Source organism: Cydia amplana, chromosome 3 (genome assembly GCF_948474715.1).
Source record: "Cydia amplana chromosome 3, ilCydAmpl1.1, whole genome shotgun sequence".
Lineage (NCBI taxonomy): Eukaryota > Metazoa > Arthropoda > Insecta > Lepidoptera > Tortricidae > Cydia > Cydia amplana.
Genome location: NC_086071.1, coordinates 19,003,299 through 19,022,681, shown reverse-complemented (window position 1 = coordinate 19,022,681; position 19,383 = coordinate 19,003,299). Strand labels below are relative to the sequence as shown.

General features: G+C 38.3%; 1 protein-coding gene across 1 annotated transcript in view; it reads left to right on the top strand.

The window, feature by feature from the left end:
* Positions 1 to 589: 589 nt before the first annotated feature.
* The window catches only part of LOC134662826 (phosphatidylinositol 4-phosphate 3-kinase C2 domain-containing subunit alpha), a 49,670-nt gene continuing 30,876 nt past the window's right edge, over positions 590 to 19,383 (top strand). The window contains exons 1-11 of the mRNA XM_063519150.1: positions 590 to 980; positions 3,469 to 3,574; positions 5,181 to 5,306; positions 7,585 to 8,086; positions 9,915 to 10,050; positions 13,702 to 13,898; positions 15,291 to 15,381; positions 16,896 to 17,039; positions 17,728 to 17,816; positions 18,360 to 18,597; positions 18,877 to 19,052. Of these exons, the coding sequence (XP_063375220.1) occupies positions 866 to 980; positions 3,469 to 3,574; positions 5,181 to 5,306; positions 7,585 to 8,086; positions 9,915 to 10,050; positions 13,702 to 13,898; positions 15,291 to 15,381; positions 16,896 to 17,039; positions 17,728 to 17,816; positions 18,360 to 18,597; positions 18,877 to 19,052 (1,920 nt within the window). The 5' untranslated portion in view covers positions 590 to 865. The remainder of the gene's footprint in view (positions 981 to 3,468; positions 3,575 to 5,180; positions 5,307 to 7,584; positions 8,087 to 9,914; positions 10,051 to 13,701; positions 13,899 to 15,290; positions 15,382 to 16,895; positions 17,040 to 17,727; positions 17,817 to 18,359; positions 18,598 to 18,876; positions 19,053 to 19,383) is intronic.

Here is a 19,383-nt window from a genome sequence, read left to right as displayed (position 1 = left end):
TAAGCTCTTTTCTGTACGAAACATTTATCTTGACTCAAAATTTACGTAAGCGTTTTTATCATCAATACAAATGGTGCGAAACGTCATTGGGATCCACATTTCTTGACGTTTTTGTTCTGCTTTGTGTGTCTATTTCTTTTATATTAAGTCAGTGGGTAAAAACATAACATATTATATATTCGCGATTCATGTCAACATCCCTATTGTAATGCTTGGAATACCGACCGGTAATAACATTAAGTAATTTGTTACGAGTAGTTTTAATTAAATTTTTCTTCTTTACAACCCGTGTATGTAAATAAACGTATATAAAGATTTATACCAACAAGAAATAAGACATTTTTAATCGATACAGTAAATTGTTAGTGAAGTACAACACTCAAAACGCATACTCGACTAAATTAAAATGTAGCCAGTATAATGACATGACATGCTATTGGTATGTGACAATTCTTTCTTTGATACGGCTTCTGACGTAAGTATGTCTCACTTTCGCCACCTTGTGACAGTTGTGACAGTCGAACGTGGCTTTTTTATAAAGTCGGATTATAGCCAATTAAATTCAGTCAGTTGTCTTACCACTAACATTCGACTCTTTGTCGACACATATCTTTTTTTATACGAAATTCATTTGAGATTTTCAACCAAAGATGGTTTACACAATGTTTTGAAAAGTAAACAAACTGCGCGTTATCGGGAACTTTCTTTTGGTGAGGTAACCGCCCGAGATTTTGTGAAGTGATGTGGTTAAACCGCTACTTTTGTGAAGTTTTTCTACCATAACGAGTGTTTGACTTATTGTGCTAACAGTTTATGTTCTCACGCTCGTGTTCCGTGTTCTAGATGGTCGTCGGACGACCTGATAATGTCGGAGTACGATCTTCAGTTCGAAGCAGACTTGGAGAAGGCGCAGGCTCTGAGTTTAGAAAGCCTAGCGCTCGAGCAATTTCGGAGAAAGAAACTGAACGGAGGTGAAAACTGTAAGTTTAATTGGCTCACAATAATCTTACTCCGATTTAAACGCATCTCATTATTCCGTGGTGTTACTTTTTTTTAATTTGCTCGGACAGGCTATGACCCTTCCCTTCGTCAACTGTCGTAATGTTTAGCATTCACAACTGTCATCTCAAGTAGTTTGTGTTTACAACATCAATCAAGGCCTCTGCCTTGTTTAGGATGAACTTTGAACTAACTTTATGGGATGTTATTTGATGTTATAAACATTCTTGTTTATGCAATGAACAACATTAGATGAATTTTTAAAGTGCTCAAAAGTTTGTGCTTTTGAGTTGGTTTTGAATGCTAACTGACTAATCATAATATGTATCAAGGAATGATTTTGGTTAAACCGAAGACTGGCCGTGATTAGGAATTACTGCTGTACCGATGTTGTGCATAATTAAGATACTGGGTTGGCTCGCCTTAGTTTGCCACGCGATATGGAGACTTTACATTAAATTGAGTGTTGGTCTTGATAGATCTAATTAATTTGCTGTTTGTGTACATTTGTTTGCAATGTTTACTCTTTTACTCATTATTTTATAGCCGTAGTTTATGTACCTTTGATTTTCCTCATGGTAATTAATTCACTTTTAATTGATATATCAATATTAAGGTAAACATACTGGTGCTCGACGCGGTACCAGTACATGTCATCTTGAAACTTAAGTCATTGTCAATAGAGGTGACAGTAGTTGTCACTGCTGTCACCTCTATTGACATCAGCATGTTGTGTCGTGTCGAGCACTAGTATGTTTACCTTATTACTTTGATGTCAAACAAATTTATATGTAGGTTCTCTAAATACTTTAAAATGTTACCTCCTTTTTCTGTTTAGCATGCATTGAGTCCCATTGGGAAGTACCTTACCTTTCTTCACTCAACCTTAGCTGAAGTTTCAACCATTCTTTACACGCTTCCAAGTCACTCAGATTATATGCCTAGCCATCTCTTCAGGCTTGTTTGGCTCTTATATTAAAACGTTTTTTAGTGGTTCCATTTTTCTGATTTAATCAGTACTATCAGTAGTGCAAACACTAAATCAGGGGTCATCAATTAGTTTCTTTGAGGGTCCAGTTTTTAAAAGGTCTGATTTTACTTGAGTTTATTAAATAAGTAACAAAATAATATAGGTTGACATCCGGAGCCAGAGGGGCTACCGCGAAAACCGTTTTTCGCAAATTGCGGGGATCTTTCTCTTATTATCCAATGAAGGTGTAAGTGACAGAGAAAACTACCCGCAATTTGCGAACTTCGATTTTCGCGGTTATAGCCCTGACTGCGTCCGCCATTTGGTGACCCCTACACCAAATGAGCTTCTACTACATAAATATACAACTACAATATAGTCAGTATTTGCTTATCAATAGGAAAAAGGAAGCAGAGGTTGACAACCTATCAGTGCATGCATTATTTTGCCTTTGGTGGCTGACAGTCAATGAATATTAATAAAAAATATTAAAAATGGTGCCAAGTGCTTTCTGTGAGTGATATGTTTCAATGTGTTTAACCATTTTGCTCCAACTGCAGTTCAAAATTATGATGATATGTTGCAATGAGACATTTATGTTACCTATTTATTTACATAGGTATTATGACAAAATTAAGGATACAAATTGCTAATTAATTATTAAATTATGATTACAACTAAAATCATAACAAACAAACCTCACACTGCCATTCCCAATTCATTGTGCCCATGATGCTAGCAGCATTTCCACGGATAATTGATATCATTAATGTACCTAAACTAATTACATACATCGAGGATGATTTAGTGGTTTCACACATTTTGCAGTGTTGTTCCGGTCTGAGCGTGTTAATTAGCAGTTAATGCTAAACTTTCATTCTAATGCATCTAATTAATGCTAAGTTTCCTAATTAGACCAATAATCATTTAAGATTATTAGAGGACATATTAATTAGATGTTTTTGCGGTATATCCATAGACTTTAAGCCTATAGACTTAGGTTTTATAGGCTTATAAAAAGTTTGGACCCTGATTTTTTTTATCCAATAATGGCATAGCCACAAAGTACCTAAGTAATAGTTTTTGCAGGTTAGGTACGTTGTTTTTGATGTTTGTTTTATTTATACTAACATCAAAACTACTAAGCCGATTTTGTTTCATGAGGTCAACGGATTCAAATTTTTTGGCATTAAGTATCTACATTTTTAACAAAGTTGCAAAAGTTTTTCAGAATGTTTACTTGTTTTGCGTACTAGCTCATGTTTGAAATCTAAATATTTAGGAACAAAGTTGTTTCTACAAACAAAACAATGACAGTCACTTTGTAATTTTTCGGTCCTTTGACATTATGCCTTTGTTTGACAACACAAAAACAATACTTTAGAATCTAAAGTATTGTTGTTGTGTTGTCAAACTTATCTAAAGTTTAGATAAACAAACACCTCCATTGGTGAATCCATATCTCATCGATAAATCCATATCGACAGATAATGCGACAGCGACCGCCAGTGCCCGCCGGCGCGACGAGACGGAGGGACCGCCGCCCGCGCTGCCGCCGCCTCCGCGCCGCCCGTCACGAGGGCGACCGAGCACCGATACTTCCAAGTGAGTATGAGGCCCTGGTACTCATCGGTAGCAAATGGGGCATTATCTATGAAAAGGGACCTTATTGTCGATGGCGCTTACGCCGTACAGCGTCGAGCGGCTCCGTAAGCGCCATCGACAATAAGGTCCCTTTTCATAGATAACGTCACAAATAGCTAAATACTCCCTGTGTCCGTGGCGCTCACGACCGGATTATCACGGAGACTCCTTAGGGCTCATTTAGTTTAGACGGTGCGAGAATTCGCATGCGAGTTTCGTTACATTGCGTCATTTGATCGTTCGACTGAATTGTTGTAACCTCAATGGTTCGCAATGTAACTAAAATCGCATGCAAGTCCGCGCGCCGCGCCGTCTAAATGAGCCCTTATTATGAGACTGCAAATATCTGAACACGCCTGCCCTCTATTGTTAAGGCGTTAGAGTGCGGGTTCAGATATTTATGAGCACCTCGGCCGCTCCAATATATTCTGAATGTCAGTGTTAACATTTGAGGAGACCGAACCGAAAGCAGCGCACTCTGTGGCAAAAATGGAAACTCTGTTACTGCAAAATCTGTGCACAGTTAAATTGGTCCGACTTTAGCCAATAATCAATTCAATACATTTTCATGTAAATTCGAACCTCATGCTCAACTTGAAATTCTAAACAAGATAAAACGCAGTACATATTTCACGCTTCGAAGTGAATATGTATTGTATTATGTATAGTTGCCATCAGATATATCGGAGTGGCCGAGGTGCTCAAAAAATATCTGAACACGCACTCTAGCGCCTTGACAAAAGGCGTGTTTAGATATTTGAGACACCTTGGCCGATCCGTTATATTTGAGGGCTACTGTTCACTATGTTTATCTAGAAACAAGTTGCTTCATTCATCATAACTATCATAAGACAGGTGCCGCGAAGGGAATGGCGTATCTATTAATTATTAATATATCGTGACTTGCTCACGTATACGATACGTTTAATTAAACTCATGCGTTGCATCATCTTTTTGTTTCAAATACGCACTGTTGTAGGTACAGTCAGCAGCAATAGTTGCTAAGCGGGCGAGGTGTTCACAATGATCTTGACGCGACTTTATTGTTAAAAGAATAAGAGCGCGTCAAGGTAATTTTGAACACCTCGCCCGCTTAGCAACTCTGCTGACTGTATTATGAAGAAGTGAATGCAAAAATTATATACCTTATGGTATGAGTATGAGCTATATGAAAGTAAGTAAGTAGTGTAATAAGGGTGACAATGCTATATTATGGTACCATCGAGCTGATCTGATGATGGAGACAGGAGTTGGCCATAGGTTCCTGTGATAAAACAACGCAACCTAATTGTGTTTGGGGTTTTTAGAATTGTCTCGATGAGTATTAGTTGCCTGTGGAAAGAAAACTACAGAATGAAATTTTTGCCAAAAACTTATTAACACATTCATTGGCACCCAGCCCAACAAGGCATCCGCGCCAGGCCACAACAATTTCGTCATATAAAGCTGTAGTACCACGATCCCGACTATCGGGTCGTCCGGCCTGGGAACGAAATCATAAAATACCCGACAGTCGGGTTTTCGGCACTGAATGTGTTAATCATAATGGTATCTTTACCATTTTCAGGTCTACAAGCACAAGTCCTACTAGGAACGAAAGCAGTGACCTCATATCATTTGCGAGCCCGACGAGCAAAACGCCCCCCAAGGACCCGCACGCGTCTCTCAAGGAGTACATCGAACAGTTTACCAAGTAAGATTATTAAAAAAAACCGGCCAAGTGCGAGTCGGACTCGCGCACGAAGGGTTCCGTACTATGACGCAAAAAACTGCAAAAAAAAAACATGCTTGTTGTATGGGAGCCACACTTTAATATTTATTTTATTTTGTTTTGAGTATTTGTTGTTATAGCGGCAACATAAATACATCATGTGCGAAAATTTCAACTGTCTAGCTATCACGGTTCGTGAGTTACAGCCTGGTGACAGACAGACAGATGGACGGACAGCGGAGTCTTAGTAATAGGGTCCCGTTTTTACCCTTTGGGTGCAGAACCGTAAACAATATTGATCTATTTAATAGAAAGATATAGGTATATGTAAATACTTAAATACATAGAAAACATCTATAACTCAGGAACAAATCTGTGATGGACACACAAATATATGAATGCCCTTGCCAGGATTTGAACCCGTTTCCTGCTTCGTAGGCAGGGCCACTACCGGCTAATAGGCTAATAGCCTAGGCCGTAGTACAGCAACATTCCTAACTGTACGTCGGTGGACCTTATTACGAAAGGCATAAGGTACACCGATGTACAGTTAACAGTGTGGGCGATGGTTCTGATTAATTTGCTCTAAACGCGTCTCCCGTATACAAAACTTGTGTACTTATATCGAGATAAGAAATAATCTGCAATTTAAGTAGTACCTACTGATAACACGATTCGACTGAGATAACAATGACAACATAGATATCGTGTGCTTCGTATTTTATGCCTTTCTTATATTGTTTTCTATTTTCACATGTTCACAATCTGGGGGTGCATTTAGAAACATAGATTTCATTGCCCATTTTCACTACAAAATAGTTATTTACAGTACATATGGGGCTACTTTTCCGCACTAGTGCGTAAAATAGCACTTTTCGTGCGTGTGTCGAAACTTTAAAGTACCATATGTACTGTAAAACGTTGTTCGATACACGTGCGAATAGGTAATTCGCAACTCGTGTCGATTTAAAACACTCCCTTCGGTCGTGTTTTAATTTATCGCCACTCGTTTCGAATTTCCTCTTTTTCGCACTTGTATCGAAAATAACTATTACGATACAAGTGCGGAAAAGAGGAAATTCGAAACGATTGGCGATTGAGACCATTTCGTGGCACTTTATCCTTTTATTCTCTGTTATATCTCTTGTCATCTCTTGTTATATCTCTGTTATATCTGTTATATCTGTTTCTATTTTGTGTTTGTGCTCACGAATAAAATTATTTCTATTCTATTCTATTCTATTCTATTAATTAAAACACGAACGAAGGGAGTGTTTTAAATCGACACGAGTTGCCTACCTACCTACCTTGAATTACCTATTCGCACGTGTATCCTATAACGTTTTACAGTACATATGGCACTTTAAACTTTTGACATACGCACGGAAAGTGCTATTTCCCGCACTAGTTCGGAAAAGTAGCACCATATGTAGGTACTGTAAAATACAGTAAAACACACCTGAACGAAAAAAATACAGTTAGTTTTGCACCATAGTTGGCCCTTTGAACTATTATAGTTGGGAGGTTTTACGGTAGCTACGTAATCGATTGACCGATCGCCAACCGGAATTGATCGATTTTTTGTAATCGCATCTTAATTGAATATATGTCGTAGTCAGATTGTATAATCCGCCGTATTACATTACGGCTAGCCGTTTTACAAAACAGGGGCGTTTGAAATGCGGCGGTTCGACGATTAGCCGGATTGTTATTGCGATACGTTCTTCAATAAGGCGGCCTACGTTTAGCCGCATCGTATCTACTATTTAGATTGTAGATTGTAGTGACCAGTTCTTTCGGTCGTCTACGTAACCGGAGTTTGACAATGTTTGCAATTTAATTTATTTTTACCATGGTCCCACCGCACTACATGTGTTTCTTTTCCAAAACATTTCCTTCACAACTTAAATAGACGGACCCCCTATTTTCACAATCTATGTTTCGTGACTGCATTAAAAAAATGGAGACAAGAATATAAATAAAAACACCCATTTAGTCTAGAATGCCGCTTAAAATTACGACGTAATCATCACTATATAGTATAAAACAAAGTCGCTTCCCGCTATCTGTCTGTCTGTCTGTATGTATGCTTAGATCTTTAAAAGTACGCAACGGATTTTGATGCGGTTTTTTTAAATAGATAAAGTGATTGAAGAGGAAGGTTTATGTATAATTTGTTCACCCGTGCAAATCCGGGGCGGGTCGCTAGTAACAAATAAACAGGTATCCATAATTCTAAAATTTTTTTTTTTAATTTCAGCGTAACCCAGCAGACACAAGAATTAACACTAACCACAAATCAGCCAGCAACCATGAACAACCACTACTACAACCAGCGCCCCGGCTTCCCCCCATACACTTACAACCAACCCCCTTACAACTACCCTCCCTACCAGTCGCCCCCATACCCGAGCACGCCCTACGGCATGCCCACACCCATAACACCACCTCACCCTTACTACCCTGAACCTTACACTACAAGATTCCCTAACATACCCTATAGTCAAACTAGATTGTCAACACCAGCACCTTATGTCGGTTACCCACCCTCCCCTCACACGCCTATATACAACTATAACACAACTAATATGATATCCCGACCTACGCGGCCGACACCGAGCATATATCCGCAGTTGAGCCAAGTGCATAGTTACCCGCCTATGCAAGCTGGTACTGTTAATACAACTGGTACTGCTAATAGTACTGAAGTGAAAGAAACGGTTGATAGTAAAGTAAGGAAAACGTCGGAAGTCAGCAATGGGGTGAGTTTACTTTTACCTTATCATTATTGACATAAAGTTCAAAGTTGATTGTTTCATTTCACATGCATACAGGTAATGAGACAATGTTACGAAAAATCGGAATCACCTTTTTACGGCTGACATCTCGGCTAGTAATCGGTTACACATTAGGGTGGGTCATTTTTACTTTTTTTAAATTTATTAGGGGGCACAGTTAAAAAAAAAAAGCTATTTGGTAATTCATTATTGCACGTATTTTTATTTTATTTTTAGCTTTAATTTTACTGCCTCCGGATTTTAGTTAAATTTTTTGTTAAATGTATGGACATTGTGAAAAAAAAATTTTTCTTTTTGAGTACTTTTTTATTTATTTATGGCTCTGAACCTTTACCATGCTATTTCGAGCTAATAATGGTATAACTTTTTAGCTAAAATTTGAATAAAGAGACGATACATAAATATACTCCGCAGACCATACAAAATATAACAATATTTATATGAAAACTTTGAAATGGATCCGGAGGCAGAAAATGAATTTCGATTACAGAATAATTTGAAACACTGTTTATTGGCATTATTACGCAACATTTTGTAACTGTGCCCGAAGGATAACTAATACTTTTTTTTTCTCCATACACATGTGACCCACCCTATTATACATAGTTGAGAAACGTAAAATTATGGTGACATCAAACGAATTTGATGATATCCGGACCCTTCTTAACTTGACAGATCTGGATGTACTGATGTAATGCATATTTGTCGTGCGACTCCAGTCAACCGCAGTACTTTTTAGAGTCTGTGCGGAAAGAGAAGAGTTGTAGAATGTAAGGGAGCCCATACATTTCACGACTCTTCTCTTTCCGCACAGACGCTACAAGCTTTTACTTAACTTCAATATTTCTTTAAACCGAACTTGCATTGTATGTATACATGTTTGTACGGGTCAAATCTTGCAAGTTAAATTTGACCCGGTTTCCGATGAAGCTGAAAATTTGCATACGTAAGTCGGGTGACAATGCAATATAATGTTACCATCGAGCTGATCTGATGATGGAGACAGGAGGTGGCCATAGAAACTCGGTGATAAAACAACGCAACCTAATTGTGTTTCTGGTTTTTAGAATGGTCTCGATGAGTATTAGTTGTCTGTGGAAAGAAAAGTACAGTCAAAGCTTGTACCAAAAATGTTATTATTGCCAATAACTTTTTATTATGACTGTAGACTGAAATAGCAAGACACGTTCGTACGTTTCCGTGAAAAAACAAGGCACGACGATACAATTATAATAGGGATGATGACACATGTTGAATTTTATAACAAAATCTAGTAAAATAGATAGCAAACGAGCAATTTATCACAATAATGTGGATATTAAAATAAAATATTGAAAAATTACAAAATTACAGGACCTGAAAGTTTCAAAATTTAAGTTTTTTTTTAACTTCCAAAAACGATAAAAGTAAGGGTACCATTCGATTCCTTACATTTCATCCAAAAAAATATTGTTTAGCAACTATATACATAAACGCAATATTTCACCGACAAAAACGCAATTTTCTTGTTTTGTCCATACTACAAGATGGGCGATGACGTCACGGCCTCTGGCCGTTTTGTATAGGGCGTTTCGCGTGTGAAGTGCGACTGTCGGACTTTGACTACAATTTCTGACTTTTGTGTTACTTTAATGCAATGGGTCCCATATAGACATTTGATCCTAAAAACAAACCCGATCGATTGATACCATAAAAAAAATTAGTCATGTAGCCTATTATTCCAAACGTCTCTATGTACAACAATTAATTGTCATAGTTTTCACCAATTCACCAGTTTCCATAATGTTCACAGTCGAACGAATCAGCGGACACGGTCGGCAGCCTCCCTCAATCCAACCTGATCGACTTCGGCCGCCGCGGGCAAGGTAGCGTGCGAGTCAGTGTGTTAGAGGCCTTCGATCCGCTACTAACTGAGCCCAGTAGCCCGGGTGAGTGGTGTGTCCACAGACAATCCAACCTCTAGACATAGCATAGTCGCGCTACCCCCTCTGCCACACATACGGTAGCGTTACTCCATCTTCGAGTCAATCCCGTGCCGTGATTGGTCCGTGTCTTTGAACGGACCAATCACGGCACGGGATTCGCTCACCTCGTCCCCCCGCACCCCCGTATTTTTGGCAGCATCGGTTTCATGAAATAATTGGCCTAAGCTCAGTCTAGAGGTTGGATTGTCAGTGGGTGTGTCTCATTCTTTATCTCCCAAGTCCCGGTGTCTTTAGGAAAGGGGATTTTATCAGCCTGTTCGGAACCAAAGAGATACGGGTGGATTAACTATTTCTTGTTGTTATTCTGTCCGGTTAGCCAAGAGACAATAGTAGCATAGTTTGTTAGAAGACATTGTCCACCACCTTCTTCTGACACGCTTGGTAGACGACCCTCTATGGAGAGGGTTTATAAGTTTCACAAAAAACCGTGTTTGGAGAATTTAAATGCCTAAAAATCAGGTTTTAAAGAGTGACCCAGGGGAAGGTAACCATGGCAACGAGTGACAAGAAAAAGTTGATTCACCCATACATATATGTAACTCCGTATAAGATGAATAAAGTCTAAGGAAAAAACGCGCCTCGGAAATCAAGAAAAAGTCATTCTCGGATAGATGGCGCACACACCTTTGGCCTATGCTCGGGTAGATGGCGTTGACGACACCTTTTGATATTTAACATTTTTAACTCATAGGTATCAGTCAAAGAACATGGGTCAAAGTCAAAATGATATAAAAATAATAAATCATTTATCCACATGTATACATTTTTTTTATAGTTTTATACATTTTAATTTTGAGTTTTAATCGTGTGTCGATAGATGGCAGTAAATTTACTGCGACTACAAATTTACTATGACAGGACCCCTCTATACTATCTATTCTCTTTGTTCGGAACTGTCAACTTTTTGTCTAACTGACAGGCTGATGTCGTCCGGCGGACTGTTAATCAGGGGGCCCCTTATGAGGAAAAGGGACGGCCGTTTCTCTATACAAAAGTAGTCCCCATTTTCCCCTCTGGATATTGACAGTATGGAGTATATTTTTACATAATTGGATGTATATTAACCATAGCCATATATGCCCCTACGTTTGACTCTTTTAGATTTTTTGAGTATGGTGAAAATTAGGAGCGAAAAGAAGATGTTATACAAATTATTAAATGCTCCTTACTCTTATAGAAAAAAAAAACAAAGTTAGGGGCATAGCTGATATATTATGTTAATATCCAGAGAGGAAAATGAAGTCTACGTTTGTATTTAAAGGCGATTTTGCGCGGGTCCTCCACTTTCGTTTTAAAAGGTTGTCCTTTTATACAATCAAATTATCAACTGTAACGGAATAAAAAAAGTTCAATTTCAATATTGCAATAATGACTCTGGGACTTAGGAGGCGTTACCTACTTCGGGGGTTTATAAATATAAGATACTTACTAAAATTTCATAAATATATGATAAATAAATTTCTTAAATATATGATACTTACTAAAATTTCAAATAAAATTCACCGAAAATCCCGAGGTATGCTCATTAAAGTTAAGACATACGTCGAAATATATAAAAAATATTTATCAATACTCCCCGTATTACTGCAATGTTTTGCCGCCAGAGTGCAGCACTAGCGCCTTTAGTAAACCATAGAAGAGTAACTTATAGGTACATACTGTGCCTTAAACTGTTTATTGTCAAGTTTTCACACACAGTAAAATATGACATTGATACATCAAGGCGGTTTGTTTACAAAGGGCCTACCGGGAAACGCGAAATCGAAACTCAGCTATCTGCCTCTTTATCGCTCGAATATGCAAGAGTTATACAGAGGTTAGATAACAAAATTTCCACTCTCTCGTTTGCGGTAGACCCTTAGATTGTGACTGATTGTGCGAGTGGCGCCCCCTACGCAGAGTATCGCGTAATATTCCTTATTCGTAATCTTTTTTTTAAATAACTCATTCACCTAGAAGTGAAGACTTTTTTCAATCATATTTTTTAATTCATATGTTTGACATCGTGTGTTTCATCTGATAGAGCAGGTATATTTCCCGGGATCAGTGTTGAGGTGACATGTTGTGTTGTGTGATAACTGTGTGGTGTGCCTATGTGTGTTGTGTTAATCTGATCATATGTGACTATCATGACATTTACATTATGACACTATTCACGTACAGTCGCCATCAGATATATCGGAGCGGCCAAGGTGCTCAAAAATATCTGAACACGCACTCTAACGCCTTGGCAATAGAGGAGTGTTCAGATATTTATGAGACTTTGGTCGCTCCGATATATCTGATGTCGACTGTACATTGGTTTGCAAGTTTTTGTTTTATTATAATATATCTGACATCTCATAAAACACGTTTTTTATATTAATTACTAGAAATTATATTTCAAAATTTTTGCCACTCTTATAACAACTTTGATTACTTTATTTTTTTCTTAACTTTTTATACAATTATCTGTACTTCTCTGTTGTAATACGTACTTTGAACAGGTAAAATGATTTCATCTTTAAGATCACTTTTTCCTCGCGTTATCCCGGCACTTGCCACGCCTCTTGGGAGCCTGGGTTCGCTTGACAACCAATCCCAAGAATTTACGTAGGCACTAGTTTTTACGTTCAGTAATTAATGTTGCTACTTTTTACGGATATATAAAATAACCGTTACTAAAGGGCCATAAACATTAACAATAAATAAATACATATTTTAAGGCAATCTTACACGGATTGTCCTAGCCCGAAATTTCACATGACCATGTATTTATGACCACTATGTCCGCATCGATATTTCAAGCTTTTATTTAACTTGCCCCGTTAGTATGTAGGTATGTTGGTTAGTGTAGGTCAAATCTCGCAAGCTAAATTTGACCCACTTCCCGATTTCCGATTGACCTGAAATTTGCATACATATGTAAATCGGATGACAATGCAATATTATGATGACATGGAGCTGACCTGATGATGGAGACAGGAGGTGGCCATGGGAACTCTGAGATAAAACAACGTAAACAAATTTTATTGTGTTTGGGGTTGTTAGGATTGTCTCGATGAGTATTAGTTGTCTGTGAAAAGAAGTACATTTAGCTATAAAAGCTGGTACCAAAAATATTTTTACAGTACATATTTATAGTGCTACTTTCCCGCACTATAGTTCGTTTGTTTTAGCATTAGAAAGAACTTGAAAGAAGGTAAGCGATCTTGACATGTCTTTTAATTGTAAAACGCTTTTTAAAAATCAGTAACTATTACTTATGAAAGCAGAAGAATATAAATGATCGTATTAGATTCATTTTTGTTACATATTTGCCGTAACTTATTTTTAAAATGTGTTTTTCAATTAAAAGACACATCAAGATTGTTTACCTTATTACTAACGCTAAAAAAAACGAACTATAGTGCGGGAATAAGCACTTTCCGTGCGTATGTCGAAAGTTTAAAGTGCCATATGTACTGTAAAACGCTGTACGATACACGTAGGTAATTCGCAACTCCCTTCGGTCGTGTTTTAATTTATCGCCACTCGTTTCGAATTTCCTCTTTTCCGCGCTTGTATCGTAAATAACTATTTTGACAATTTGTTTTATTCTAAATCTTTTGACAGAATATGCAGTCACTAGCGAAGGCTCGGGCAGTGTGTACGAAGAGTACGACCCTTTAGACTTTCTATACGGCGAGACAGAGATGCGAGAGACGCCTGTGTACGGGAAGATCGATAGAAGGAAAGAGAGCGCTATATTGCCGTCGCCTCCGCCTAAGAATATACCTAGCGTGCCGGCCGTAGTTAAGAGGACTACTACTGTAAGTGTTTTGCCTTTAACTTTTAACTTATATAAAAAAAATATGTACGTATATTAAAACAGAGTGATTTAGTGAGTTGAATCCTATCTAAGAAACATCTGGACAGAAAACATTTTCTAATCAAAAATAGGCTCTTCATTCAACGCGGTATAGTCATGAGCATTATGGGCACTTTTGCACTTTAAGCTGTCTTTAATGTTTTAGAACAGGGGTCACCAAATGGTAGACCGCGGTCCGGATCCGGACCGCCGACCTATTTTATTTTTATGCTTTACTACATAGTATAAGACAAAGTCGCTTCCCGTTGTCTGTCTGTCCCTATGTATGCTTAGATCTTTAAAACTACGCAACGGATTTTGATGATTTTTTTTAATAGATAGGGTGCTTCAAGACGAAGGTTTATGTATAATTTGTTAACCCGTGCAAAGCCGGGGCGGGTCGCTAGTAATTAATAAACTCAAGTACAAACAGACCGCGATGGTCATTTTATTTTAAGAACCGGACCCCTGAAGAAACTAATTGGTGACCCCTGTTTTAGAAAGAAGAAATTAACTTTAGTCATTATAAATCAATTTTTTAAACATGCAGATTACGTCCGCGAGCGATATTCCAAATTTTATATTAAAGGAAAAATGGAAAAATTACGCTTCCGGCAGGACTTGAACCCGCAACCTCCGCAATCCGTGCGTTAGCTCTGCCAATTGAGCTACGGAAGCCTACCAGAATCTTGCGATTTTTTCCATTCCTTCCCTCATGCATACACGCCTTTGCACGTGGCTCAATTGGCAGAGCTAACGCACGGATTGCGGAGGTTGCGGGTTCAAGTCCTGCCGGAAGCGTAATTTTTCCATTTTTCCTTTAATATAAAATTTAGTCATTATAAATGCCAGAGCACACCGGCTGCATGTGCGTGGACGTGCACGTGCGCTAAAATGTTGGAGCCGTGCACGCACACGTCACGTAAGCGGTATGCCGTCTCGTAAAGATCTGTATATATTACAACGCGCACGCTCGGTGTGCACAGGCTTTAAACAGGGAGTTTTACCACAAAGTTTTGCCGCCAGAGTGCAGCACTAGCGCCTTTCGTAAACCATAGAGTAACTTATACATACTGTGCTATGAACTGTTTTTTGACAAGTTTTCACAGACAATAAAATATGACATTTGATACATCAAGGCGGTTTGTTTACAAAGGTCCTACCGGGAAACGCGAAACTCGGCTACCTGCTTCTTTATCGCTCGAATATGCAAGAGTGATAGAGAGGTTAGATAACAAAATTTCGGATTGTGGAATTGGCGCCCCTACGCAGAGTTTCGCATAATATTCCCTATTGTACAAGATGCAACAAGATTATTAACCTTTATCACTATTTTCGGTATTTTTGGTTTCAGAATAAACTGTACGACTGCATAGTGAAATGTAGGACGAGGAACAGTGATAGCGAGCACAACGCGTTTTTAAAGATGGTGTTAGACGTTAGAAGTAAGTAATATTTCCTTAAGTTTTGGTCAATATGTAAGTAAAGTCTGTTTTTTTATTCGGTAGACTGAAATGACAGTTCATAGTATGAACATAAAATGTCATTTCATACTATGAAATGTCATTTTAGTCTAACGAATTAAAAAATAGACTTTAGTAGGTTGTAGATAATATATGCTTCAGAAGAAAATTCTGAAATAGGGTATTTTCCTATTGTCAAATCAGCTTCTTTTTTAGAACTGTTAAAACGATTTACTAATATGGAATTTATATGAAACATTATAGCGAGCACAACGCGTTTTTATAGATGGTGTTAGACGTTAGAAGTAAGTAATATTTCCTTAAGTTTTGGTCAATATGTAAGTCTGTTTTTTTATTCGGTAGACTGAAATGACAGTTCATAGTATGAACATAAAATGTCATTTCATACTATGAAATGTCATTTTAGTCTACCGAATTAAAAAATAGACTTTAGTAGGTTGTAGATAATATATGCTTCAGAAGAAAATTCTGAAATAGGGTATTTTCCTATTGTCAAATCAGCTTCTTTTTTAGAACTGTTAAAACGATTTACTAATATGGAATTTATATGAAACATTACATCGTGACGTCACGGTCAACTCATACTTTTTAGGGTTACGTACCCAAAGGGTAAAAACGGGACCCTATTACTAAGACTCCGCTGTCCGTCCGTCCGTCCGTCCGTCCGTCCGTCCGTTCGTCCATCCGTCCGTCCGTTCGTCCGTCCGTCCGTCCGTCCGTCCGTCCGTCTGTCACCAGGCTGTATCTCACGAACCGTGATAGCTAGACAGTTGAAATTTTCACAGATGATGTATTTCTGTTGCCGCTATAACAACAAATACTAAAAACAGAATAAAATAAAGATTTAATTGGGGCTCCCATACAACAAACGTGATTTTTGACTGAAGTTAAGCAACGTCGGGCGGGGTCAGTACTTGGATGGGTGACCGTTTTTTTACTTGTTTTGCTCTATTTTTTGTTGATGGTGCGGAACCCTCCGTGCGCGAGTCTGACTCGCACTTGGCCGGTTTTTATTATATTTCTATCCGATTTATTAAATAGATCTTGTGTTTGAAAATAACTGCTATCTATGTTTTTCTAATAATTATCTGGTGCTTTATTTCATGCATGGTGTGAAATAATTTATTTTAAGTGCAGTATAATACGTACCCTATTATGTAAATCGTCCCAACCGTTGCAAATCCACACGCCATCAAGTATTTTCTCGCGCAAGAGACGTATGATTTTGCATATATTAATGGTTGATTGTCGACTTACAATGCGAGTGCTTTTTCTAAATAATTTGATAGACAAGATTATTATTATTGAAAATTTCCGTACTCACTCAGTGTTTTATTACTTAAAGGACAAAAATGTTGATTAATTCAGTCCAATGTAGGTTCTTGATACGATATCAGCAATATAGAAGTTTTCATATACACAAAAGCTGAAACATCAAAAATAGGCATCTACAAGTTACGATTTTCTTTTTGCAGAAAGATTCGTCCATTCCGACCACGCGACCAACCCCGGGCACGTAATAGCGGCCCGCTCGGGAGGGAAGTACCCTCCCAACACTAGTATCAAGATTCTAGTCCATCACAACCACTCAGAGGAACCTATCACCTTCACATCTGATGGTAAAACTATTATAAACCCTACTTCTTTGTCATAAAGACTAGACATAGACATAGATTCGTCCATTCCGACCACGCGACCAACCCCGGGCACGTAATAGCGGCCCGCTCGGGAGGGAAGTACCCTCCCAACACTAGTATCAAGATTCTAGTCCATCACAACCACTCAGAGGAACCTATCACCTTCACATCTGATGGTAAAACTATTATAAACCCTACTTCTTTGTCATAAAGACTAGACATAGACATAGATTCGTCCATTCCGACCACGCGACCAACCCCGGGCATGTAATAGCGGCCCGCTCGGGAGGGAAGTACCCTCCCAACACTAGTATCAAGATCCTAGTCCATCACAACCACTCGGAAGAACCTATCATCTTCACATCTGATGGTAAAACTATTATAAACCCTAACTTCCTTGTCATAAAGACTAGACATAGACAATGATTCGTCCATTCCGACCACGCGACCAACGTGTAGAATACTCCTAATAATTATATCAACATTCCAGTTACTAAGAAAAGCCTTTCACCTTCACATCTGATTGTAAACTATTATACACCTTAACTGTATTGTTATAAAGGCTACTGTACAATATAAGGCAGGGTCGCCATGTGTGGACAAGAACATCAGTCTAAACTAAAATGTAATCTATTGTTGTTTTAATACGGTTTAAATTTGCTTGTTTCAGTGGAATCAACCGTAGAACATGTGATATTGACCGTAGTGTGTTCACTCGACGAACATACAAGAGATGATATGTCTGAATATATGTTAAGAGTAAGTTTTTGTATTTTTTTCGTAATTCTTATGAAATCCTTGATTCTTATAATATGACTTTGTAATTAGGTACGTAACAACTAATGAACCTAACCTAACCTAATAAAGTAAAAGTAAATTTTATTGGTTTCTATTAGCTTTATTTAAAGGAGCCGTGAAATATTCCACTGTATCTGCGTTTGGGAAACGTAACGTTCCATAATGTTTGTGAAACCTTATCCAGTCATAGTAAGATTTGTCGACCACATAATGCACCAATAGAATTTCAACTTTAGCATTCCGATTTAAGGTTCAAATTAGATTGCATTCTCGGGAAATGTGACTTGTCTTCAAATGAATCATTGAAGCTGGATTGATTGTTTTTTTTTTGAGAAACTTGTAGTCTGTAGACTTAGTATAAATATAGCATTAATCAGACTTTACTAGGTTTCATTTAATTTGTACCATCGCCCACACTGTTAAGTGTACATCGGTGGACCTTACGCCTTTTGTAATAAGGTCCACCGTTGTACAGTTAGGAGTGTTGCTGTTTGTACATTCCAGGTATGGGGTGCCAAAGACTACCTAACGCCGGGCAGCTCGCTGAGCGAGTACGACTACATTCGCGAGTGCGTTAGGCTAGAAAAGGACGTAAGACTATGCCTACAGGAAGGCAAGGACCGGGCGTTGGCTAGGACAGAAAGAGACGACGCTAGAGACGCGCATCTGTCTTTGGATGATTTGATTCCTGTGCAAGGAGCGGCGCCGTTACTGTCTTTTGACAATTTGTCGATTTTGCTTGGTGAGTATCACAGACAAGACATCCTCTAGACTGAGCATAGTAACGTTACCCCCTCTGCCACAAATATACGGTAGTTTTACTCCATCTTCGAGTCAAGTGTCAGAATCCCAAATCCAGTGCCAGAATGGCAGCATCGGTTTCATGAAATATTTGCTCTAAACTCCGTCTAGAGGATTCCTAGTCTATGGTGAGTATGCATATTTTCTTTTTGTATGGACGAGTACGAGCTATACTTCCCTCTTAATTATTGTGATAACGAATATTTTAATGATTTTACAGAAACGCTAGAAGGCGAGCTATCACGCGCAGTAGGCGTAGTAGGCGCGGAAGGCACTTGCTCACCCAAAGCTGTCTTCCAGGCCGTCAAGGCCATCTGTGCTTTGGCGGGAGGAGTGGAAACTCTACATGTGACTCACACTCTTAATGCGTTCGCGCAAGCAGCTACGGGTGCATCGGTATGTATACTAGTATTTTTTTTTAATTTAAATCATTTGCGACCGACAGAGATTTCTGGATCTTTATCTGAAGTATCTGAACCACATCCTGTCTAAATTTAATGAATATCCATTTAACAATACTCATGATATCGCCTTACTAACTTCGACTCTACATATGACTCTACAAGTCTACAGACAACATCTAATTTTGCTAGGCCTTATCTAGTTTCAACTAGGTTCATAATTAAATAATAGTGGGTGCTGGTGACTCACATGCTCAACGCTTACGCATAAGTTATATTAACAGTTTGCCACAGATATAAACTGCCTACCTACTCGATATTTAACT